Genomic DNA, 23,128 nt, shown 5'->3' with positions numbered 1-23,128 from the left:
ACTGTGGGCTGTGGCCAGTCTCAGGGCTTGGCCTTTCGCCGCCCTCAGATGGGAACCTTTAAGTCCGAGCATCCGCTCCTCCAAGAGGGAGTGGGATCCAGCTAGGAAGACTCCTGCGGGCAACTATGCCCGAGGCTTAAGCCAGCTTCATCTTTTTTTTTTTTTTTTTTTTTTTTTTTCTTTCCCGGTGTTTATTCCCGACAACTATTAAGCTTTTGTCTGGGAAGTCAAAGGTGGTTCGTGAGAGGACTCGCCATATCCGAGGAGTGGGAAGGCTACCTTTCCAAGAAGACCTTGAGAGCATCGGTTTACTCCCCCCCCCATAATGTAAAATGTCAGTGTTACTGGGGTGAAATTGGGGGCGAGGGAGGCCTCCTTCACAATGGCCTCTTCAGTGGGTCCCTCCGTTTTGCTCCCTGGAACAACTAGGCTTCGGAGGTGTTCCTGTAAAAGCGCTACGGAAGGCAGGGAAAAGGACTGGAGGCTTCCGGAGGACCCCATATCTTTCCCTAGATGATGAAGCAATAATAACAGGACACTCGAATTCAAAAGAGGAAGGGAAACATCACAACATTTATTACCAAAGAAAACAGCAAAATGGAGCTCCATGTACACAACGCTCTTTGGAGGGAAAGAGAATCACAGATTTTAATTCATTTACATATTTACAGCAAGATTAAAGCCACAGCTTTCAACTATGTTTTTCATTGAACAATCACTTTCAATCAAATACAAAACAATTTTTTTCCCTTTCAGGTTAGTTCATAATTTAAGGATGTAAGGGGAGAGCTGATAAATCACAAACAGTGTGGGTGGAGATGTACCAAATAGTCTAAGATTTCAGTCAAGCTTTGTGCGTGTGTGTGTGTGAATTTATGATTACAAAACATTTGCCTGTCTGTATAATTCACATTCATTGCAATCATTACATTTTCCCATAAATTAGCGATATAAACAAACATATGGGGACCTCCAGTAAACAAATAAAAATCAATATAAGAGACAACATTTTGCAGCAACTATAATAACAGCATGGGTTACAGCTTGGGGAAACTTCTTTACAAATCATTTATTCAGCACACACAGAGTGGGGAGGCCGGTACATCCTTGTTTATTTAAACCACCTTTAAAACCACATTGGGAGGTTTGGGGAAAGCCGGACAGAGTGAAATTTTCTTTCCAGGGCACAATATTAAATGAAGAACTGCATATGTGGATGGGAAGAGGGTATTTGCATGCACTTTGGGGACACTATTTTGTAAACTGAAATTTCTGAACTCCAATTGCCAAGATTCTGAAGAAAACAGGAAATTATATATATATATATATATATATAAAAGTCCCTCCCTCAAGCCACTCTTACTTTCTATTAATGGCAAAAGGGGCTTTCTGATTGCTTGCTGCTAATAGGAAGAAACACACAATGGGTCTATGTTTAAGAGGATCATTTTTGAAAGAGCAGGAAATATTAACAATTGCTTGGCTGCAGCCTTAGGTCCCAAGGATGGTTGGCAAGAATACTGGGAGTTTAAGGAGGGTCCCAAGGAGGCTCATCCAAGTACCCCGATGGGACTGATGAGTGCAGGCCAGTGCAGAGAGCAGACACACAGTGTGTGCTTGGGGTATGTACCCTCTGCCTACACCTTCTCTGCATTCTTCCCCTCCTGTTCCAGAGCCAGTGTAAAGGGCCCCCTCAACATCTGTGCACCTTCACAGACCTTGGACCTGACGTCTCTGTGTCGCTTTTGTTTTTTCTGTAGCAGGACTTAGTCCTAAAGTTATCTGTTGGTGTAGTGTGCATGTATTTTTTTTTTTTAAGAGAAGTTTGATTTTATCTCTTTAGAAACGGTTTGAAACTAACGGGGCAGAGGGAGTTTGACAGAGAGGAGAACAAATCGCTGACAAAGAACCTTTTACGTTTCATCAGCGTTGTTAGGACGACAAGCAGGAATGTCTCAGATAATAACTCCCACTTCAAAGATTTCTCAGCTCAATAGAAAGCGGACCATCCTTTTTATTCAACCACAAGGACTGGCACTAAAGAAGACTCCACTGTTTGATTTTTTTTTTCACCGTGTTTATTTTTCCCCTATTCACTGGGGTACTTGGATAAAATAAACAACAAGACAATTAAGGGAACATGGACTTCTAACTTTCCTGCCATCTTCCCTATCCCCTTGGCCTTGGGCTCTTGAGTTCATGCCCAGGGCCAGAGTAGGCCTGAGGGGTATCTTATACCCCACGCCAGGGAGAAACAAGCGTGGGGCAGGGGCTGAAAGAGATTTCTGGGATGGAGGGGCAGAATGGGCTGTTCTGGGGGCCAAAGTGGAAATGTCCCAAAGGCACAGTCTGAACTCCACCACGGGCCTCATCCAGGGTGCCCCCTCCACAAGTGCCTTTCAAATTCAGGCCTCCACCCTGCTCAAGTTGCAGGAGAGGCGCTTTGCACAAAATCGAGCTGGGGATGCTCATTTGTTAAGCTTCTGAGATTGCCCTGAAGTTATTTACTCTTGACCCTGGAGCTTCCTTGGGGCGCAGTCAAGATGTATGGAGTCCGGCTCCTCCCTTTCCTGAAGGCGTCTGTGGCACAGAAGCGACCCCTCCCCACAGAAGTGTGGGGTGAACCCCTAAACGCGGGCAAGGCTGGTCCCAAAGAGGAAGTATATACTGGAGAACGCAGTGACAGTATTAAATGGCGTGAAAGCAAAGGTCAGCGCAAATGTATCTTAATAGAGTGTCTGCAGTGAAGTGTGCCGCCTTTGAAGCGGCCGCTCCCCGCGCGCATTTCCATGGCGAGCCTAACGCGGCATGCTGATGCACCGTCAAACTCACACTTTCAACCCCAAAACCCGACTCTTTGAACAACCCGAGCTTGATTAGACCTTTCTCCTTTTCTTTCCCCTCTTACAAACCATTTCCTCGCCTTTAGAAACTCGCCATCAAACCCAAATGCGCCCTCTGATCACCGCAGAAAGCAGAAACAAAGAAGGCTGAGCGGCGATTCAAGCGGCCCTTTTCTTCTCTCACATTATTATCCATTTTTATTATGATCGGGAACAAGTGCCCATTCGCGTGGGTTTTGTTTACCGGAAATTAAATGAAAATGATTTAGTCCGCGTCAAACAAAAATATATACTTGTATACACAAGAAAAAAGGCCTGTTAGACGTAAATATTATGTCCTTAATGAAAAGCCTGGACGGGCTCCAGGCTCGGCCTTTCAGGATTTCAGTGCAACTTGCCCATTGCCATAGAAATCCTAACTTACCATGAAGATGCACCGTGGCGAAGAAACATTGCTTTGTGCGCGGACCCTTTGATGTCGCAGGCGCTAGATGCGGGCGCTCAGCTGCGTTGGGCGAGATTACCTTGCGAGCAACGCGGTGGACATCTGTAACAAGCAAATGAAAAATTAAAGGCTATTAGTGGCCGACCAAGCATTTTTATTTTATTTCACTATTTTGGATTGGAGTAGAAGGCAAACCGCGGTCTAGAAATAGAAGAGAAAGAAATAAATCCTATTTGGAGAGGGGAGAGTTTTTTAACGTCAGAAGAAGCAAGTTCTTCAGACGCCCTCTGCACCTTGGTGGTGGGGCGGTCGTTTCCCGATGGGAACGAGTAGTTTGCCGCAGACCGCCTGCCCTTGGCCAGGCGGCCTCTGGACTCTATTGTATGGGTAAGGGAGATGGGGGAGGGGATTGCAGTACCACTTCCACAAGAATGGATTCGCTAAGGATATATTTCCGATATTCTGGTTTTTATTAGGGATAATGAAAACAATTCCACTGCAGTTAGGACATCATTTATCTGATGAAAATGGGGCTGCAGGGCAGGAGTGAAAATTGTCTAATAGTGTCTGAAGAGAAGAGTGTAGAAGAAAACCCAGCAGAGTGGCAGGACCAGGACTTGTTTGTTGGGCAGTCCAAGGAGCTCTCCCTAGGTGGGACTACCACTGCCCTACCTATGTCTAAATTCTTAAGGAATCGGGATAGGTCTAGCAAAGCTTTTTCCACCCTTCTTTTTCTTTGTACCCTCCTCCCTCATGTTAGCAAGGATTTAGGGTAGCCCCATCCTCCCTGCAGAGGGTGGTAGACTGGGAAACAGGCCCTGATTTCTCCCCTGCTGGGCAACAATTGCAAAGACTTTCCTCTCCTCTGCCACCAACATCTGGTTCTTTATCTGGGGACTTGGTACCCAGCGTATAGAATACACATTCAATCTAGATCCATTGGGTGTTTACCTGTAAAATATTTATCATTGCAGCACATCTCTTGTCTACTCCCCACCACATGCACAGCTTTTTAAAAATAAGACCAACAATTGTGAGGTGTGTTTTGTTTTTGGTGTGATTTATCCAAACACTATTGCCTAGGCCAAATCCCTTCAATGTGGAGGCCTTGGCTCAGTGACGTCATTGGCCCACTCTGCACCCCCAGCGCCAAGCACCCACAATATTCCACAGGCAGCACCTCTACAAGGGGGAGTGTGTTGTGGGGAGAGGGTGATTGGTCCCCGGAGTCTTCAGAGTACTGAATCCAAAAGCCCCTCTAGCACTCTTTTGTCTGCATTTTCTGTTGTTAGGACTCACACTCTACCCCAAGTATAAAATGTATATGGGGCAGACGGACAGGCAGACAGATAAATTTGTGTGCTTGAGCCAGTCTGTGGGAGAGTGGCACATGATGCCCAGGATTACGTGCTTAAACCCCTCTCCCTTTGATATCCTTTGTATAAGTAGTTGGAAAAATTGGGATCTGTGGCTTGTGCATTTTTGTTTCAATAGCTGAAGGAGGGGGAAAAGGTAGGGAGGCAAAAGTAGAAGGAAACAGGTAACATATCGGCTCAGAATTCCCTCTGCCACCTTCTGCGATTGCAACTTTGGAGGAGACTATGAATGGGGGCTGGGAGGAGAGTAGGGGGGGCAATCCCAGCCACTCAGGCCTTGAGCAAAACATTTCTCATCCTGTGAACCAGGAGAGGACTTTGTGATCTTAATTTCACTGCCTGCAGTTGCCAAGTTTGCACATAAATTCTTCCAGTGTGTCTTTCCCCCCTTCTCCCTGTATCTTTCTGTACTTTCTCTACACGAACACTGGGGTCACGCCACCCAGTCTCGAGGGTGTCTGTGTGAGTGGGTGGAGGGTGCTGGGTGTGACTGTGGAATAAATATGGGAACCATATTTACATATTTATATTTCAAAATAACAGACATTATATCAATACCCTATACGACCTCTAACAACCTTTAGTGGTTACCTTCCTTTCTCCCTCCTTCCCTTCCTTTCTTCCTTCCTCACCCTCTCCTTCAAGCCTCAATAACCCCGCCGAGACTAGCAGTCCGTGTACCAGAAGCGGCAACCACAGCAGCAGCCCTAATACCGGAGACGGTGGCGGCGACTGGGCCAGGTGGTGGCTGGGAGCTTGGGGGCGCGCCGGGGGCAGCTGCGGCGGGACCGGTGCCCTGACACACGTACCATTCGCTCAGTTCGGCGCCACGCGCCACCGCCGCCGCCGAGGAGGCCACCGGGGGCTCGCGACCGAAGTCCGACGAAGGCGACACGAGGGCAGACGGCGTGGCCGAGTCGTAGCCAGAGCTAGGCGGCGGCGGTGAGCGCCCGTGCACCTTCATGTGCTTACGCAGAGAGCTGGGGTGCGTGTAGCACTTGTCGCAGCCGCGCACTTTGCACGTGTATGGCTTGTCGCTCGTGTGCACGTGCGAGTGCTTCTTGCGGTCGCTGCTGTTGGCGAAGCGCCGCTCGCAGCCCTCGAACTCGCACCTGAAGGGCTTCTCCCCTGGTGGAAGCAAGGCAGAGACATTAGCGTGCGTGGGTCGTGGCCCCGGCCCGGCCTTACCACCCTTCTCAATTTCTCTTTCATTTTTTAGAAAAGACCCACAGAATATTTTTAGAAACCTCTTTCCTTTTCGCCTCTCAGGACCAGCACCCCCTTCTCCCGCTCATAACGCGCGCGGAGCTTCCTCCAGCACGCCGCCACCCCTCCCCCTCTCCCGCCTGGGCCAGGGGGTGGTGGGGGAGGGTACAGAGGAGGAGGAGCGACAAAGACTCCATCTTTGTCGTGTTTCCATCGTGATCCATTCCGGTTGTTTTCCTCCAAATTTCCCCACCCGGGGCCAAGAAGTACCTTTGCTCGAAGTCAGTTGACTGAGGAGCTAGCATCGGCTTAATTTAAAGTTGCTGGTTCTAGCCAAACGTTTCCCCCCCGCCCCCAACCACACACACACACACACACACACACACACACACACACACACACACCATCCAGCGGTTCACCCCGCGCGCACCCCACCGTGGCCCAAACTGTTTCCTAAAGTAGGTTTTGTGCAAACGCCAAGGCGATGGAATAATTTAAAGATGCGCAGCCCATGCATACAGCATATGCATAATGTGGATTCGTGCTGCAGGGAAAGGTATTCTGAGCAATGATTCACTTCAGACGCGATTTTTACGGGAAATGGAGCCCCCTCCCCCTTCCCTTCTACCCCCTGAGGGCAAACATTTAGCAGCATTCTTCAAATCTTGCCTAAACCGTCCGGAATCCCTCCAGTTACGCGCGCCGGCAATAATATTTTATTACGCTGCTCTAGCGGCCTCCCGGAGACACTGCCGCGGGCAGCCGGCTCTCCCAGTCCAAAATGACTTGAGAGGTCGAATAGCCTCCCCAGACCACCCACGCCTGGCGGTCGGGCCTCGCAGGTCTGAGCTGAGAGGCGGGCGCTGCAGGGTTTCCCTGGGCCAAGCGGGATCCGAGGCCTCTCGCGTAATCGTACTCTTGAGCTCGGCGGTTTCCGGAGGAGCGCAGCTGCTGAGATAAGACCAGGCCAGGAAGACAAGCGGGCAGCCGGGGTAGACCCGCCTGGGGCTCGGATCCGCGGTGCGATCCCCTGTAGAGCCGCGGGAAGGCGCGAGCGCGCGTTAGGGTGGAAATATTCGCCGAGGACCGAGCCCCAATCCCAGAGCTCACCGGCGGCTGGATTCGCTGGAATGTAGGGGTGGAAAAGACCCCAAGAACCTGGAAGCCCAGGTTCCTGCTGGAGCTGCAGATGCTGTGGAAAGGTGGGGAGGAAGTATCTAGGCGTCTTAAACAAATGGATGCCACTGGGCCCTTTAGGTTGAGAGAAAGGCTACCAAGCGTCTGGCTAAGAAAGAGATGCATGGCCGGAGGACTGTTGCCTTTGTGGTCGCTTCTCCCGCCGCTTCCAGGAAAGACGGGTGCTTTGGGGCAGGTTTGAACAAAGACCTTAGTGCTGAGCCAGGCTGCAGCTCAGGCGGAGTCAAAGGTTTGCGCACAAACCCTCGCCTCCGTGCAGCTGCGGATTGTGAGCCCAGGGTTCTGGCACCGACCGGTCGCTGCGTCCTGACCCTGCAGCAGTACTGCTAGTACAGTGGAGCACTGGGCGGTGCTGGCCTCTGCCATTTCTCGGCACACCGGTACCATTTTATTAAAAACAAAAATGAGAAAGATGGAGAATACATCAGTGTCCCTATTTGCCCCTTGTTTTCTCCCCTCTGATCCCTTTTGGCATCTGCAAAACCAAAACTTTTCTTTCTCCCTTCCTTCTTTTCTTTCTAAAATCACTTATAAGAACCATGCAGTTCAGGGCCTGCAAAAGAAAACAAGATTTACTGAGAACACAGAGGAGGAATAGAATTTGAGGTTGATTGCCACCCCCCCTTCCCCAAATAGTCCCACACACACTTATCCCATTTGTGGGCGCCTCGTTGGACATTCATGTAAAACAGAAACAATGATTTCATCCCAGACGAGGAGCAGAGGGAAAAAACAGGGCACTGAAGGTGATTCGAGCAGCTTGGAAGTTCGGAGGCCCCAGGGATGCCAGGTGAGGCCGCGCCCCCTGCCACGCGCCCTCCCGGCCTCTCCCCAGCTGCAGGAGGCTCCCTGGACTCCTTGCCTAACAACGCGACCCCACTCCCACCCCCAATGCACTGCATCCCGCCCCCTTCCTTCCCAGCAGATCTGGGCGCCGCGCCCTGGATGGGTGGGTGGGTAGATGTGGAGAGGCAGGGTTGGGCTAGGGCCCTGCAGCAGGTCCCGAGCGGCCTCAACCTTAGCCCGGGGTTAAGTTTTGAAAGGCCCGGAGTCCCCTCCCGGAGGCTCAGCAGCCGGGAGAGGCCTCCTCCCCGGCCCTGCGCCAAGCCCGCCTGACAAAGTTCGCAAGCTGCGGCGCAGTTCCGCTAGCGCCATTTTCTCGCACTTGTGGCTGGGCCAGGTTACCGAGCGTCTGTGTCCCGGCGCAGACTCTTTCTACCTTGGATACCCAGCCCTGCCTCTCTCTATAGACTGCCTAGGAAGGTGGGGCAATCCCCCAGCTGAGGGCCCCCGAAAGGGGGGCAGGCGATGGGGTCCGGCTGGAGCGCGGCGGCTGGCCCGCATCTCCCTCGCGGCGGCACCATTGTTCCGGGATTGCTGTGACCGCCACAAAGTGAAACCTTTCGGCATGGGCTTGGGGCAGCTGCCTCCGAAGCCAGGCCCGGGATTCAGATCCGGGAGAATCTCAACTCTTGAGAAATCAGCTCCTGTTCGCCGCTTCCGCGACTCGAGGAAATGAAACGCCATTAATATTTGAAAAGGCAATTATTTTCCTGTTGAATCGAGAACTGTCTTCATGAATAATTTGTAGTGAGGTCTATTGCCATTTGAGAAACATTTTGTTTTTTGTTTCTCTTCTCTCTCTCTCTTTTCATTACTTAGGAGGGGGGTTTGAAGGAAACGCCGGAGCAGGCGAGGCTCAGTAGGTTGTTGTTTTTTTGTTTTTTTGTTTTTTTTTAAACTCCAGCGATAATGAACCAGGACTGCCAGTGGAAAGGACGCACTTAGAATTCTGTCCTGAATAGACGCAAACCTGAGCCAGCCCAGGCGCACTGAACTTGCTTCTCTGCTGTAGGTCGATTGCACTAAGAATTTAACCATTTTCTGCTTCATGGACTTCAAACAGTAGGCCGGCAAAGAGCAGTAAAAGTTTGTTTGTTTAAAAAAACCCTGTCATTAAAAATGAGTTCCTTCTCTGGCTCAGGACTGGGTGTCTATCTTCGCAGTACGGGCCGTCAGCTCCTGGAGTAGCGAGACTGTGGGAGGTGATGGGGCCTCACTTCTCCCCTCCCCTGGGATAAAACTCTGGAAGTTGGGAAGAGGGAACAAATGCTTGCGCGCCTGGAGTGGGGGGAAGGATACTGGAAACAGTTCGGGAAAACTGTACATTTCTAGATACGCTATGTAATTGAAGTAGGAGACTAAGAGTGAACTTTGGTCTGGATTCCACCTGTGCCAGCGTCATGGCCAGGGACCTTCCCTGAGATGCAAGGTTTGGGAGAGAAAGCGGGCTTTGCAAATCTCTTTCCCCAGCTGTGCCAGCCTGGGGGAGACCTTCAACTAATACTTGCCGATGTTTCCACCAAGAATAGAGGTGAGTAAGGTAGAGCTCCAAGAGAGTAAGAGAAGTGGGACACCAACCTGAAACTTATTTCATCCTCTTCTCTCCCCCACTAGTCCCCTTCTCCTACCCCCAAAATAGAGGAGGGGAGCTGTTGATTTTTTAAACTTCCAGAGAGCTTGGGTGAGGAAAACCCTAGCTAGGGAGAGTACAACGTTGGCTGCTAAACTAATTAATGTAACTTCACAGGCTGTTCTGGGAAGTGTGAAAACTTTCTCCTTGCAATTGCATTAATTAGAGATGCTTCTGGCCAGAGGAGTTCAACTTTGCATGCTCCTGAGCAGGCTCCTTTTCTTTCTTTTAACTAGAACTAACAGATGCGGTTGACACATGTCCCCATTTCACTTAACAGCTCGGTAAATGACATTTAAGGCAGATGAGTCTCCTTGGATCTCTGCTGAAGCAAAAAGGTTTGTCAAATGTCCCCAGTGTCAGGTCACCAAGGCTCCAAACCGGGGCAAAGTTAGCCCATGAGACCCTAAATCTTAAAGGCACGAATGGCCTCATGACCCCTCAGTTCAGGTGGTGGTCAGCCACCCCACGGAAGAGTACCTTCGACAGTATTCTAAATAGATCAGGAAAATTAAATTGGTTCTATGTCTTTACCACTTTGAGGAACAGTACCATTTTAAAACCTGAAAAATCAAACTCGATGATAGGGAACACACACTTGCACACACAGAGACCCAAGCACGTTCACACTTGTCCCCTCCCCAAGAGCAAAAATCCTGCACTGTCCTCCCCACACAGCCTCAGGAAACTTCTGTGATTCTAATAGAAGGGCATAATTAATATTTTATGGACTTGGCTCATGGAACACCAAGAAATCCCCCCTCCTCCCAGATGGAACTTGAGGAAATCCAGCCCCGAGGGCCCAGCAGAGGCCACCTGCTTCCCCAGAGGGTCCGCACGAGACAGACAGTGCCGAATACTGACCTGTGTGAGTTCTTTTGTGTATTTTGAGATTTTCTGATCTAGCAAAGACCTTCCCACACCCCGGGAAAGGACAGGGGAAGGGTTTCTCGCCCGTGTGCACGCGGATGTGGTTTACAAGTTTGTATTTGGCTTTAAAGGGCTTGCCCTGGCGCGGACACTCCTCCCAGAAGCAGATGTGGTTGGCCTGCTCCGGGCCGCCGACGTGTTCCACCGTGACGTGTGTAACCAGCTCGTGCATGGTGCTGAAAGTTTTGGAGCAGAGGCGCGGGGGCGCGGGGCTATCCGCTGCCAGCCACTTGCAGATGAGCTCCTGTTTGATCGGCTGGCGCATGTAGCGGAAGAAGGCGCCGGGACCGTGGGGCGCGGCGAGGTTCACGGTCAGGTTCATGCCCCCGTAGCCATGCAGGGCCGCGGCAGCTGCCAGGGCGTCGCTGCGGGCCACCGGCCCTGGCGCAAAGGGCTCGGGTCGCGCGTACATGTCTCCAGGGAACCCCAGACGCAGGAGTCCGTTCAAAGTGCCGCTGGGGGAGGCCTGGGGCGGCTGCTCTTGAAGGCCCTGGAACACCGAGGGGCTGGAGGCGGCAGCAAGCTGGGGGCCATGGTGTCCGGAGCTGCTACCTGTTGTCGAGACAAATAGCGCTCGTGAGAACGGGCGGCGTGGGCTGAGCATTCCACCAGGCCCCGGGGGGCAGGCCCAGCCCAGCCACACTACGGCCTCTGCCGTCAGCACCGGGACCGGGAGCCAGACAGAGGCGGCAGCGAACGGAGTGGACAGCGAGAGGCCAAGCGCCTCCGCTGCGGACCGGCTGGGCGGCAGTTCGGTAGAGCCCCCTGCCGTTCCATGAGCGGGAGAAGGATGGAGGCTGCGGGGCAGGTGGAAGGGGCAGTAGGGCGCGCAGTGCTGAGTGTGTGGGTTTCTGGGGGGCCTCGGGCTCTGCTCCAGAGGGGTCCGACCTGAGCCCTAAGCGTGCTTTGGCAGCCAGCTCCCTGGGGCGATCGGGGTCTCGGAGCCCTGCGGGGGAATGAACGTGAGGCAAATGGTGATGTTTTATGTGGTGGTGGTGTGGAAGCCTCCGGATCATATATACTAATTTCAGTGCCTAGTTCGTCTGGGAAAGCGAGGCCTGCTACATCCCGTCCCGGGCTCCCCAGAGCTCCCTTAGGTCCGGCGGTTCACACCAGTCACCTGACAGCGGGGAGAGGAAAGAACAACCCACAAAGAAACTTATGCAAAGTTTTTTTTTTTTTTTCCTCCCCTCAAGTTTCGGGTTGTGTCCCCCACCCACTCCCCGTGGTCTTTAATGTCTACTTGAAATCCAGTACACTACAGAGGTAGCAGCGGGACGCGTGAGGAAGTGAATAGAGATTCCGGGCCACTGCCGGGCCCGCGGAGAGGAACAATCACCTAGGTCGCCTATTGGCCCGCAGCCCGGCTCGACGTCAGCAATGACAGGTCCCGCCGCACGCGGATACACACACACACACACACACACACTTTCTCTCTCTCTCTCTCTCTCTCTCTCCCTCCCTCCCTCTCTCTCTCTCACTCCTGCTCCCGCGCCTCTGCACCTCACCCCACCCTACCCCCAGCATTTCTTGCTTCTACTGCTCATGCGCTCTGACCCGGGCACGGATTCTTTTCTCTCCTCTTGAGCCCCCTCCCCCTCCTTTCTCGAAGGCTGAGTAGATCTGCTCTGCCTCACTGCTCCTGGAAGTGAGCGAGGCTGGGTTCTGCCTTCTTTCACCATGACTTTAGGGAGGGGGTGTTGCGCTGTACGTGAAGTACTCGGGCTATTAGACGGGCAGATCCAGCTCTACCGGGGCTCAAGGGCAGCTCAGGGCACGCGAGGATGGATGCCTGCTTCATCAGTTTGTCCCAGGAGCCCAAGGAGGAGGGGGCCTGTTTCCAGGGACTGCAGACTATGCGACCGGGAGCAGACGAACTCCTAGCCTAGCAGCCTTTGAGCTTTATTTTTTCGCTTTCACCGAAATTTCTTGTGTCCTTCATTTCTCTCTCTCTCATTTCCTCGGATTCTTTATTCTTCCCTCCCTTTTCCCTCCTCCTGACTCTATTCTTTCCACTTGGCCTTGCCAGCTCCTCGCAAGTACCAGCCCAAGCATCCCGCCCAGACTCAAGCCAGGGTGGGCCTGAGGCAGTGATGACCTGGGAGACATAGACCTCGAACCCACTACCCTCTCAAGACGCTATCCTCTCAAGGGGGCCTAAGAATCATCTTCGCCACAAATCCCTTCGTCTTGCGGACCAGGTGGCCAAGGAAACAAAGGCGAGGGGCATGCTGCAAGGAGAAACAGGTCCTCCCTCACCCGGTGGTCTCCCCAGTCAGTTTGCTGTCTTGAGTTCTGTGCCCTGCCGCCAAAAGGAGCCTTTGGAAAAGGACCTTGGGGATCACTTCCAGTTTCAGCTCTCACCACTTGTTGCCTGCGGCCGGAGTCTCTGCCTCCCTCCTCGTTAGCCTTCAGGGCTCTGAGAAGAGTGGATGCCAAGTTTCCCCGCCCAAGCTGTGCAAGGGACTGCGGACCCACAGCCTGTTCTCACCCGATGCCCTCTCCACAGTTTTGGGGTGGGATTCGCCAGCGGGGAAACAAACAAACAAAACAAAACAAAACAAAACAACCCTTTCCATTTCGGCCTAGTCTAGCAAGTGTTCTTTGTTTGCGCCGCAGACTGGCTAGGGCCGGCTACAGAGCTTGGCGATTTAAAGGGCTGCTCACTCTGTTGCCTGCCTTGCTCTCTGTAGCCAAAAATGCCAACTTAAGTACTTAGGCTTCCCTAGAGGCCATAGAAAGCGACTCCAGAGCAGAGAAAGGCTTAGATTTTTAAGAGAAGTTTTAAGGATTGAGTAAAAGACCCTGTATCTCTAGCAGATGTGCGAAGTTTGGACAGATTGCAAGGAAGTCTGACTCGAAATTGATTGAGCTGTCCCACCCATCCCCAGCACCAAGAACTATTCTTACACGTTTCCTAGTTAGTAAAGGGGGTTTCTTTTAAAATTTTAAAAAATAATTAACTTAGGGGCTCCTGGGTGGCTCAGTCCTTAAGAATCTGCCTTTGGCTAGGGTTCTGATCCTGGGGTCCTGGGATGGAGCCCTGCGTGGAGCTCCGTGCTTGGTGGGAGGCCTGCTTCTCCCTCTCCTAATCCCCCTGCTTGTGCTCCCTCTCTCTGTGTCTCTCTCTGCCAAATAAATATAATCTTTAAAAAAATAATTAACTTATTTATAATGGTTGGCAGATTCTTTGAGACTTTCTTCATTTAATGTTTTGTTCCCTGCTCCGGGTCGCATCTTGGCCGGGGGATTAACTTCCACATTTTCCCTCGGCTTTGACAAGTCCAGGTCTTTCTGCTTCTCTGGTTGTCCGGAAAAGCTTATGCAATGCAACCAATAGATGATGCCTTAGTATTAAAACAAAACAAAACACAGAAAGAAAGAAGAGGGAAGGGAAGGGAAGGGAAGAGAAGGGAAGAGAAGAGAAGAGAAGAGAAGAGAAGAGAAGAGAAGAGAAGAAAATGTTGAAGGAGTGCTTTTGACAGCCAAATTCCTTCTGTTCTGGAAACCAAGGACTTCTACTTAGTGTTGAGACTGGACTTTGAGGACTTGTCTCCTTCCCGGCTTTTACCTTCTCCCATACTCTCACTTTCTGGAATTTACCCTTCTGCTCACAGAAGCCTCCTCTCTTGTCCCCTGTCTTGTTTTCTCTTCCTCAACATGATGGTCAGGCTGGGTCTCAGAATGGTTTCAAGGCTCCCCCCAACTCAGATGTCTGTTGAATGTTGCAGCTGTCTAGGCAAGTCTGGGCTGAACTCATGAAGGCCTTCTAAGGACAAATGAACAAACGAACACAACCCCTCCCCCCCCCCAAAAAAAACCCCAGAAAAACAATATAACCCCCCCCCAAACCAAAAGGAGTGTGCTCTTCCCTGGGATCCCTTTTCTAGCTGTTTCTCCTTACCATCTCTCAACATAGAGCTTAGTCAGCTTCTCCTGTAGCATTCAGGCCAAAGTGCAGGGATACTTCAGCAGTAATCCAGCAATAAAAATATTTTCCTTTCCACCTGAACCTCTGTGATCTGCAACCTACTGTTCGGGATGTTTATCAAACTCATCATCCACTTTTATTTTCATGAAATCTCTGATTTGCACAAAAATGGATCCCTTAATATATATACTGTGACTTCACCCGCATCAAAAGCGTTGAATAACAGCAGAAAACGGGTATTTAGGTTGTTCTAGTCCATGGACACTTTTGGAAGCCTTGTGATGCCAGTAAACTCTAATAGTACTGTTTTTGTTAACAACACATGTGTTAGAAAAAAAAAAAACAACAACAACAACTGTAACTATCCATTAGAAGGTGGTGAAAATAAAGATACAATTTTCCCCTTCCAAGTTTGTGGACCCCTGAATTCTAAGCACTGTTTTTGTAGACTCTGAGGATAAGAAGCAGAGGTTTTATACTTGTAAAGTGTTAGTATGCTGCATACTCATACTAACTTTACCCTTGAAAAACTTTGAACATGTGTGTGGCTTTTTGTGCCAACAGTGAAAGGGCAGATAGGTCTGATTCAGCCAAATCCACTGACAGTAACTTGGCCCCATAGAGCTCCTTCCCAGATGCAGCATTCTCTTGAAGTACTAAAAACATATGGACCCATCCAGGGTAGATGCTTCTTGAGTAGCCAGAGGTTACTTGACCTGCAGGTCACTAAGGCTGCCTGATCCTTACAAATTCCTCAGAGCCACATGGTTCACATGTTGGCTAAATACAGAAATGGGGCCAGGAATTCTCCCAAAGGAACATTTTCCCAGGGACAGAGACATGGAGAAAAAACAAACCCATTTTACCTACTAGCATTTATAGACAGGGAACTCAGGGTAATTACATAAGGAACTTCAAGACATATCTCTGAAATAAGCTCTAAAGCCGTATCCAGGTAACTGTAGATGACAAGTGGGGAACTGATGGCAGGGAGAAATATGTTAGTTTTCAGAGCTGTTTCCTCAAGTCTTCCAGTGCCAGCTAAGGAAGAGTCCAGACTTCATTGACTTGATAGGGCAAGCTGAAGAGTGGTGTTCCCCTCTTTCAGAAAGTTATCTCACCACCTTGACTCCCAGTACCAAATGCTTGGCTGAGCATTCTATTTCTAACCATGCTGGGGGTTACAGCATTGTTGAGTTCACTTTCCTGCTTGATGTGCAGAAAAAAAGAGACACATTCTGCAGCCCAGAGATCTTCAGCAGAAGGCAAAGAAGCACTGGAGGCTTTTGTAGGGGGCTGTTTGGAACAAGTTCCACCGCAAGACACCAAACATCCATCCAGCGTCCAGAATCCTGCCCTAAGCACCTTTGTTCACCTCAGCCTGGTCAATGTGATTTTTGGGGCCTGTTGTATAGAAATATGACATTTGGTGGCCCTACCATCAGCCAGAGCTCCTTCCATTACTGACTCCAATAGGGAATGTCTGACCTCTCTCCTTTGGAAGGAAAGAAATAGGGGAGGTTTCAGATCAATAGCTGGGCTATTTTTCTACTTTGATATTTTAGGAAATGCTAAATGATGATTATCTGTTGCAGGTTATGCTCTGAGCAGGATCCCAGGAGCTGATGGCCACTGCACAGAGCCTGCTCAAGAGCAAGCCTTTTTGTCTGAATGTTCTGCATCTAGATCTGCTTTCAATTGTTCAGTCCTTTTTCCCTGTTTCTAGCCAGGTTATCACCAAAACAAGGGACAAGTCTCTTTATAGGCTATTCACAGCAGACTTTAGATTCCTGCAGTGAGAGGTTGTCTCTAGTCTTATGAAAAATAAATAAATAACTTAAGACCCAGGAGCCCACCGTATGTCCTAGCGCAAATTGTACAAAGGAGATGAGATGTAAGATTTTGGAGATAAAGGAAGCTATTCCTCTCCTCTGCTATGGAAGTTTGGGTTTTAATCATCATTAATGGAACTGAGTATGAAAAAATATGTACTTGGATAAAATTTAATTTCCAAGCAAAGGTTCTGCTAAATATCTTTGGGCAAAAGATTAAGAAACCTGGGGGGTGCCTGGGTGGCTCAGTGGGTTAAGCCTCTGCCTTCGGCTCAGGTCATGATCTCAGGGTCCTGGGAGGGAGCCCCCTGTCAGGCTCTCTGCTCAGCAAGGAGCCTGCTTCCCTCTCTCTCTTTGCCTGCCTCTCTGCCTACTTGTGATCTCTCTTTCTCTGTCAAATAAATAAAATAAAATCTTAAAAAAAAAAAAAAAGATTAAGAAACATGGTGAAAGGATCTTCCAGAACAGCACTAAGGAATTAAAACAACTGAATTTACATAATAAGCGCACGTCTCTTGAGAATTCTGCCATCAAATTATCCCAAAATAATAGAAGAAAGCCATTTCCTGAGTTGTCCATTTAACTTTTGTTAAGAAGGTTGCTTTTCCTTCCAACAAGGGAATACCTTGGAGACAACCATCAGCTGGTGGTGTAGTTGAATGAAATGAGGGAAACTAGAAGCTCCTGGAAGGGAAAACACCCAACCCTAAATCATATGCTTATTCTAAATGGAATATTAAATTAAATTCTTCACAATGAAGGTATTCCTGACAGAGCAGCTGTCAGTCAATCCCTGTTCAGACACCACATTGTGGGAACATAGTTGCCGCCACATTGCAGAAGGCTGGTGTCCCTGGTAAAGATGATGCATATCATGTAAACCCCATCACCAAGATCAAAGTCTGCTCCTTTCATGGAAGCCAATACATGTCAAACCTCATTCCAATCAAATCGTCTGGAAATGAATCCAAGATGAATATGTCATAGAATAATGTGACAGTGGAACTACAGAAGGTCAGGGGTTGTTGTTTCAGTGAGAGAGTCGTCAAATATTAATTCTAGAATGTCCAGATGAGTAGGCATTGAGGGGGATTAGCTGGCTGCTGGTGGGATGTTGTGTAGCTGATTTGTGTGCAAATGCATCAAACACCAAGGTGTTGTTCTCAGTTTCATTGGAACTCAAGAAACACCTCCAAGCTCACAACCCAACATAACCAAAAGACAAAACAAAACTTCCCACTTAAAAAAATAACTTAAACAAACCAATATTCAAAAAAGGATTTTAACTTACTAGACTCTTTCAGGGAGTTTCGGTAAAGCCGTAATCTTTTCCTCATCACCAAGGAAGTCTTGTATCTCATTTTCTGACTTTGAACCTGTTTAGGAAGAAAAAAGGGACAGTCACTAGTCAAACAATTTTATACATGTTTGCATGGCAAGATTGTGAGGCCAGAATGTATCAGTGTTGGTCTGAAGAGTCTTTCCAGTCTTTCATAGACCATTTTCAAATTTAAAAGTGAAAGAAAAGGATTCTGCTGGAAACTACCCATATTTATTGCAAAATGACATAGCCTTCGTGATTAAAAAATATTAAAAAATATTTCCCTACTAGATATTTCTCTGGTGTAACTCATTTGCTGATTTCCCTTGTAGATAGAATTTAAGCACAAGTCAGCATTCAAAAACCTCTGACTTCTAGAATTTAAATTTATTCTATGAGAAATTCCCATTATTTTCTTTAAGTTTTCTGAATTTAGTGAAATGTAATGGAGAGGGCTGTGTGTCCTCTGGGACATCAGGTTAAAAAACTGAGGTACAAGTATTGGAATTAAGAAGAGAGAAATTTCCTCGTAAATTTGTACATCTTGCCCATAGTGGTATGGGAACATTTACCGTCATATGACTTCCACCTCCAAACCCATTTGGAAATCATCACTGGTTGATTTTTTGAAGCTAATATAAAATTCACCGTAATAGAAAAAAAAAGTATCACTTCTATCATTTGGTCCTAGTTGTCTCCATTTCTTAGTTAATAATGTCAAAAATACCTCCCAACCCCCTGTTATATTTGCATCCCTTATCAAATTCACTTTGTGGATAATGCTACCAAGGCTTTGGCCATCTTAAAGCCTGAAACCCATCCTGAGGACCTTTGCATCTGTCAGGCAACGCTAAAGACAGTGGAACAGACGAACGGAGTCGATCCACCCAGCCCCAAACCTCGCTTGGCCTAGAAAGACAAACAGTCATTGAAAAGGTCTCAGGCTGGACAAACACAGCATGCCCTCTGTCAAAGAGGATGTCTGCCTGTCTTGACACTCCAGCCCACAGAACAAGCGATTGTTTAACTTGTTGAACCACAGGCCAAATCCAAATGGGGCTCTGCTATCTCAAAGCCTTTCCAATTCTCTATGCTCAAAGATCTCTTTCTCTCTCCCTCAACCCCCAATCTGGGTTTGAACTAGCTTGTGTGTTTTCACCCTTCCATCTCCCTTCTTTTCTACGTCTAAGCCTGAGGGGTGGGGGCAGGAGATAGACTCACCTTTTCCCAGAGGGTTTTATTTATTTTCAATTCTTTCTAACCAAAAGGCTTCTGTCCCCCCCAAATAATAAGCTCCTTCCTGCACAAATCAGAAAAGAAAGGAGGCCCAACTTTACATTCCTACAGAAAGGTGGCATGCTGGGCATACCCGCTCTAAAATTTCCTCATGGCAGGATGTCTGGCACGGGAAAAGTCCTGGTTGGTTGGAATTAATAGAATTTACTTTTTTGCCTCAGAGGGAAATGGGTGTGAGTTTCCCAAGAGAGGCCAGTCCACCAACAATGCTGCCCAAGGCCCTCCCCTCCCCCCTTAAGAGGCCTGGGTCACTTCTACCCCCAGATCCTGGCAGTCTTTTGTGCATTACAAACCCACAGGAATGCCAACAAATGCAGAGGCTGGACTTCGGACTGGCAACTGGCACTGTAAACTTCTCTGTAGTAGCTCCATCACCAGACTGATGTAGGGAATCAGGGTAAAAAAATGCCTCCTTTGGTTAAAACTCTAGGTCCACTTACCAAGCCAGTTATCTCACTGAAGGTGGGATGAAAGAATATGGGGGCAACCCCTGGGCCCCGGGACTAAGATCTCCACCAACCCAGAGATGTAAAAGCTCTGAAAATGCCTGGCGAGGTTTTCCTCAAATGACTGCTCCTGATTTGTCTCCTCACACTCCCGGGGCCACTTGTTCAGGAGTCAGGAGCACAACCTAGAGACTTATTGGAATCTACCTTCCTCCTCACACCTTGAGGAGAGGAAGGAGTGCCAGCCAACAACGGTAATTGATCTTTCTGGGGGAGAGCCAAGCAGGTGGGCCCCTGGGTACACGCAAAAGGCACCATTTTTCTTTGGGGGGAACACCAAAGCTGTACCTTGTGGGGTCTCCCTAGACAGCGCAGGCCTGCCCAAGGTCAGAGGTCACACACAGTCCACTTCCCAAGCCAGAGATTTCAGTCCCTGAGCCATCAATGCTGCTCCACACTGATTAACCCGCAGGCGCACAGGCAAAGACATGCCCGCCTTTTAGCCACAGCTCACCTGGGGCGGGTGCAGAGCAGGAGCCCTTCAGCCAGCCTGGGAGCTCTCAAGCAGAAACCCAAAAGACATCGGGCTTCTGCTGGCGGCCTGCTGTTGCCAGCTGCCCGGGCATCTCCCTGACTTCCCTCCATCCGGCTGTCCAGCCCCAGGAAGTCGGGCAGCAAGACTGGGTTGTGTGCTGGCCTTTTCTCATTCTTCTGTTCCCTAGAGGAATTAGCTTGGGTTTCCCTGCTCTGGGCTGAAGGCTGGGTGACCTCCGTGTACCCAGAGTAGAGTCTATGTTAGTGAGTCGCCTGAAGGATCAAGCCGAGACATTTAATCTTCCCTTTGAACACTCCCACACCCCCACCTGCCCGCAGCCAGATAGAGGGAAGGAAGTTGGTGCCTCACTTTGGGTCGCTCTGAGACCGATGATGTCCGTAAATGGGTAGAAATGTGACCTTGGAATCCAAAGGGAGTCTCTTGCAGACAGTGCCGGCCAAGGTGAAGCCCCTCAATGCCCCTTCTCCATTCCCAAGACCTCGCTGGCTCCCAGCTGTCCCCACGGACAGCCCACCTCATTCATCAACCCCAAACTTCCCGGTCAACCCTTTGAGGCAGTCCTAGCTTTCTTTCACAGACCAACTCTGTTCCCTCCTCACTTGTCCCTAATTTCCTGTGTCCCTAGATGTCTAAGCTAGTGCCCAGAATTCTAGGCTGCTGCGGCCTGCTCCCCCACAGAGCTAGTCATAGCCCTCGCTCGCATTCGGAAGAAAGAAATCCAAATCCCAAACCCATGGTCGGCCGCGCGCAGAGAGCAGATCCCAGCGGTCAACGTCCTGAGGCAGAACCAGGATGCGTGAGGGCGAGGATCCCGGCCCCATCGCGGACCCAGCGGGCATCTGCCGTCAGGCTGGGGCGGAGAAGTCCCATCATCTTGCTGCCATCCAGGCTAACTTAGCTCCACTGATCCTGGAAAGGGGAAGCCGAGTCCCTCCCTGCCACCCTCGCAGGAGCAGGGAGAGAAGCTGCCTGCAGGGCCCTTCTCCTGGCGAGGGTCCCGCTCATTTGGAGCAAAGGAAGCTCTCCTCCACGACTCCCCTTCTTGTGCCCACGATAGGGCACCCAGGCAGTTTACAAGGAGGGGGGGATTGAGGGGTGGGCAACGAGCTGCTCTAGGTCCGGGTGCCAGTGGGAGCCCCATTCGTCCTCCTTGCCCACCCCCTCCCTGGGAAGAAAAGATGGACTCATCCCCAGCGCTGCCCCTCCGCGGTAGGGCCCCCTCCTCCCCTCAGTGTCAGTGGGGTGGGGCCTATACTCACGGTTGGGGGGCTAATGAGGGAGGGGATGGGGAAAAAGTCTAGCTGGGCCTCTTTCCCCAGTGGGGTTTGGGTGCCACTGGCCCCGCTAAGGGCGCTTGTTACCCAGCTGCTGGCGGTACAGGTTCCGTCTATCTGCCCCCTGGACTCAGGCACTTACCCTGCTCCACCTGTTGCCGGGATCTCCTCATTTCTGCACATCACTTTGGGGTGGCGGAGGGGGAACCACAAACCCCTCCAAGCCTCTCTTTTGTGGTTCCAGCGAGGCGGTCATCCTTCATTTCTCCTTTTCCAGCTTTCGGGAAGCAGTTAGGGAATGTATGATGAAGCAGAAATGAGCCGTCAGGATGATATTTTAATGGCTTATATGTCACGTTGGTGCATGTGGCTTTGAACTGGAGCCGCTTGCGTTTCCTGCAGAGAGCGCCGCAAATCCCACTTGATAACTTCTACAACCCACAACTTTTTTTTTTTTTCCTCACATTCACTCTTACCCTGTATATTTGGAAGCGTTTCCTAAAAATACCCTCTTGTCAACGTCCCCCTTGGATTTTCCACAGACTGGAGAGAGAACACTGACTTTTCTTTTTTGAAGAATTACTTTCCCTCTCCCCCTCCCAACGGCTACCATTCCCCCTCAGGTCCCCTCCCTTGTTTTTTTTTTTTTTTTTTTTGAACGGCAGGCTAGGTGGGTTCAATATTTGTTCTCCCTAGTGAGAGCACTATAGTCTCTAGAGAAAACTTCTCCTTGCAAATAAGGTTTTTACAACTGCAGTGGAGGCAAGATTCAACTTTCTTCTATAGACAGCAGAGAAGACTGAGTAATTCTGATACATCTTTTTGAACAAACCATATAATAGTTTGGGGGTTTTTTGTTTGTGTTTTTTATTATTATTATTATTGTTGTTTGTTTGTTTTGAAAAACCACCCCTTGAGCCCTAGCCCTTTCCCTCTGTTCCCCATACCGGTTCCACTCAAAGTTGGCGGGGAATGCTGGGCTGCTATATTCAGACTTGTTGCTGGAGCAGAACATATGATTTTTTTTTTCTTTCTCAATTTTATATTTCCCAGCACAATAAGTAGAAATGCTGGTCAGGTCCCTTCAGACACCGGGAAACCATCCCAGATACACAAGTTGAGTTTTGAGCCGAGAGAGCCAGGGAAAGGGCAATTCAGCCCGCCAACATCAAGCGAGAATCTAGTCGATGAAAAGACCAGAAAATTAAAAAGGCAAGAAGAGGCCGACACTGACCCTGCCTTCCTCCAGCCGGTGTGGCCAGCGCAGGCGACTAGGCAAAAAAAATATTCATTTTCATTTTCCTCTCACTAGGGAACTGGTGAGTTTCCCAACGGGGCCGCCAGTGAAAGGATGAGTTGAGGTTTCTTTGTCTGAGAAGAGTTTAGGGCTCTGATTCAGCTGCAAAGAAGCCAAATGAAGTTAGAAACAAAGGGCAAATTGAAGGATTCCGACTCTTGGCTTTTTGTGTTTTCCTTACTAGAAAATAATTAGACCTAATGAATATGCAGACGCTTCAGCTAAACCCTCGGCCCAGCTCGGGCTGTTGGGTTTTAAACAGAGCTTCGAGAAATGCAACCTTCATCCCCCAACCCCCCGCATCTGCGTGCATTTTTTGAAATGCATAAATGTTGCCCGCCTTAATTGATTGAGTCACAGGGATTTTTTTACCCCTGCTTTTAAGTGCCATACTCCTCTACCTTTCAACAATCATTTTAATATATAGTCAATGGCTCTTTGTGGACGGGACAAAAAGCAACTACGCGCAGTTGTTGAATAGACTTTGCGCTGGGCAAAGACAGGTTAATCGAGGGCCGCATCGCGAAAACAAGCGAGTGTTGTATGTTTGCACTGAATCCAAATGTCTGCATTTTCCTAACTAAATCAAAGGGAGTGTTATTTCTTTTTCTGCTCACTCATCTGAAGGTAAGTAAATTTTCTCTGGCGATCAAAAGCCTGGTCGGCAACAAAGACCGCGCCCGCTTTTTCCACCGTCCTGGTGTG

At 49.5% G+C, this 23,128-nt stretch overlaps 1 protein-coding gene across 3 annotated transcripts; it reads right to left on the bottom strand.

The window, feature by feature from the left end:
• Positions 1-544: 544 nt before the first annotated feature.
• Positions 545-21,650, bottom strand: ZIC4 (Zic family member 4). Of its 3 annotated transcripts, none has more exons than XM_046003620.1 (5): positions 21,269-21,650; positions 17,525-17,609; positions 10,405-11,022; positions 5,474-5,792; positions 545-3,390 (listed from the first exon to the last, which is right to left on the bottom strand). In XM_046003620.1, coding segments are annotated over exons 2-5 (1,008 nt in total). In that variant the 5' UTR covers positions 17,595-17,609; positions 21,269-21,650; the 3' UTR covers positions 545-3,389. The 3 variants fall into 3 exon arrangements, with proteins under 3 accessions (XP_045859576.1, XP_045859577.1, XP_045859575.1); XM_046003621.1 differs by lacking the exon at positions 21,269-21,650 and adding an exon at positions 19,811-20,776; XM_046003619.1 differs by lacking the exon at positions 21,269-21,650 and adding an exon at positions 20,584-20,776.
• Between the last annotated feature and the right edge of the window lie 1,478 nt (positions 21,651-23,128).

This window comes from Meles meles, chromosome 4 (genome assembly GCF_922984935.1).
Source record: "Meles meles chromosome 4, mMelMel3.1 paternal haplotype, whole genome shotgun sequence".
In the NCBI taxonomy this organism is placed as follows: domain Eukaryota; kingdom Metazoa; phylum Chordata; class Mammalia; order Carnivora; family Mustelidae; genus Meles; species Meles meles.
The sequence above is the reverse complement of the archived record's forward strand: the minus strand, read 5'-3'. Positions and strand labels throughout refer to the sequence as shown.

What these genes read in the sequence shown, in the direction of transcription:
- ZIC4 (XM_046003619.1), bottom strand. Translation starts at nt 20,691, where the DNA reads ATGCCCGCTGGGTCCGCGATGGGGCCGGGATCCTCGCCCTCACGCATC. An exon ending in AAACTCCCTGAAAGAGTCTA is followed by an intron (nt 11,023 to 17,524) that starts GTAAGTTAAAAT and finishes TCTCGACAACAG; the next exon opens with GTAGCAGCTCCGGACACCAT. An exon ending in ACACAAAAGAACTCACACAG is followed by an intron (nt 5,793 to 10,404) that starts GTCAGTATTCGG and finishes TGCTTCCACCAG; the next exon opens with GGGAGAAGCCCTTCAGGTGC.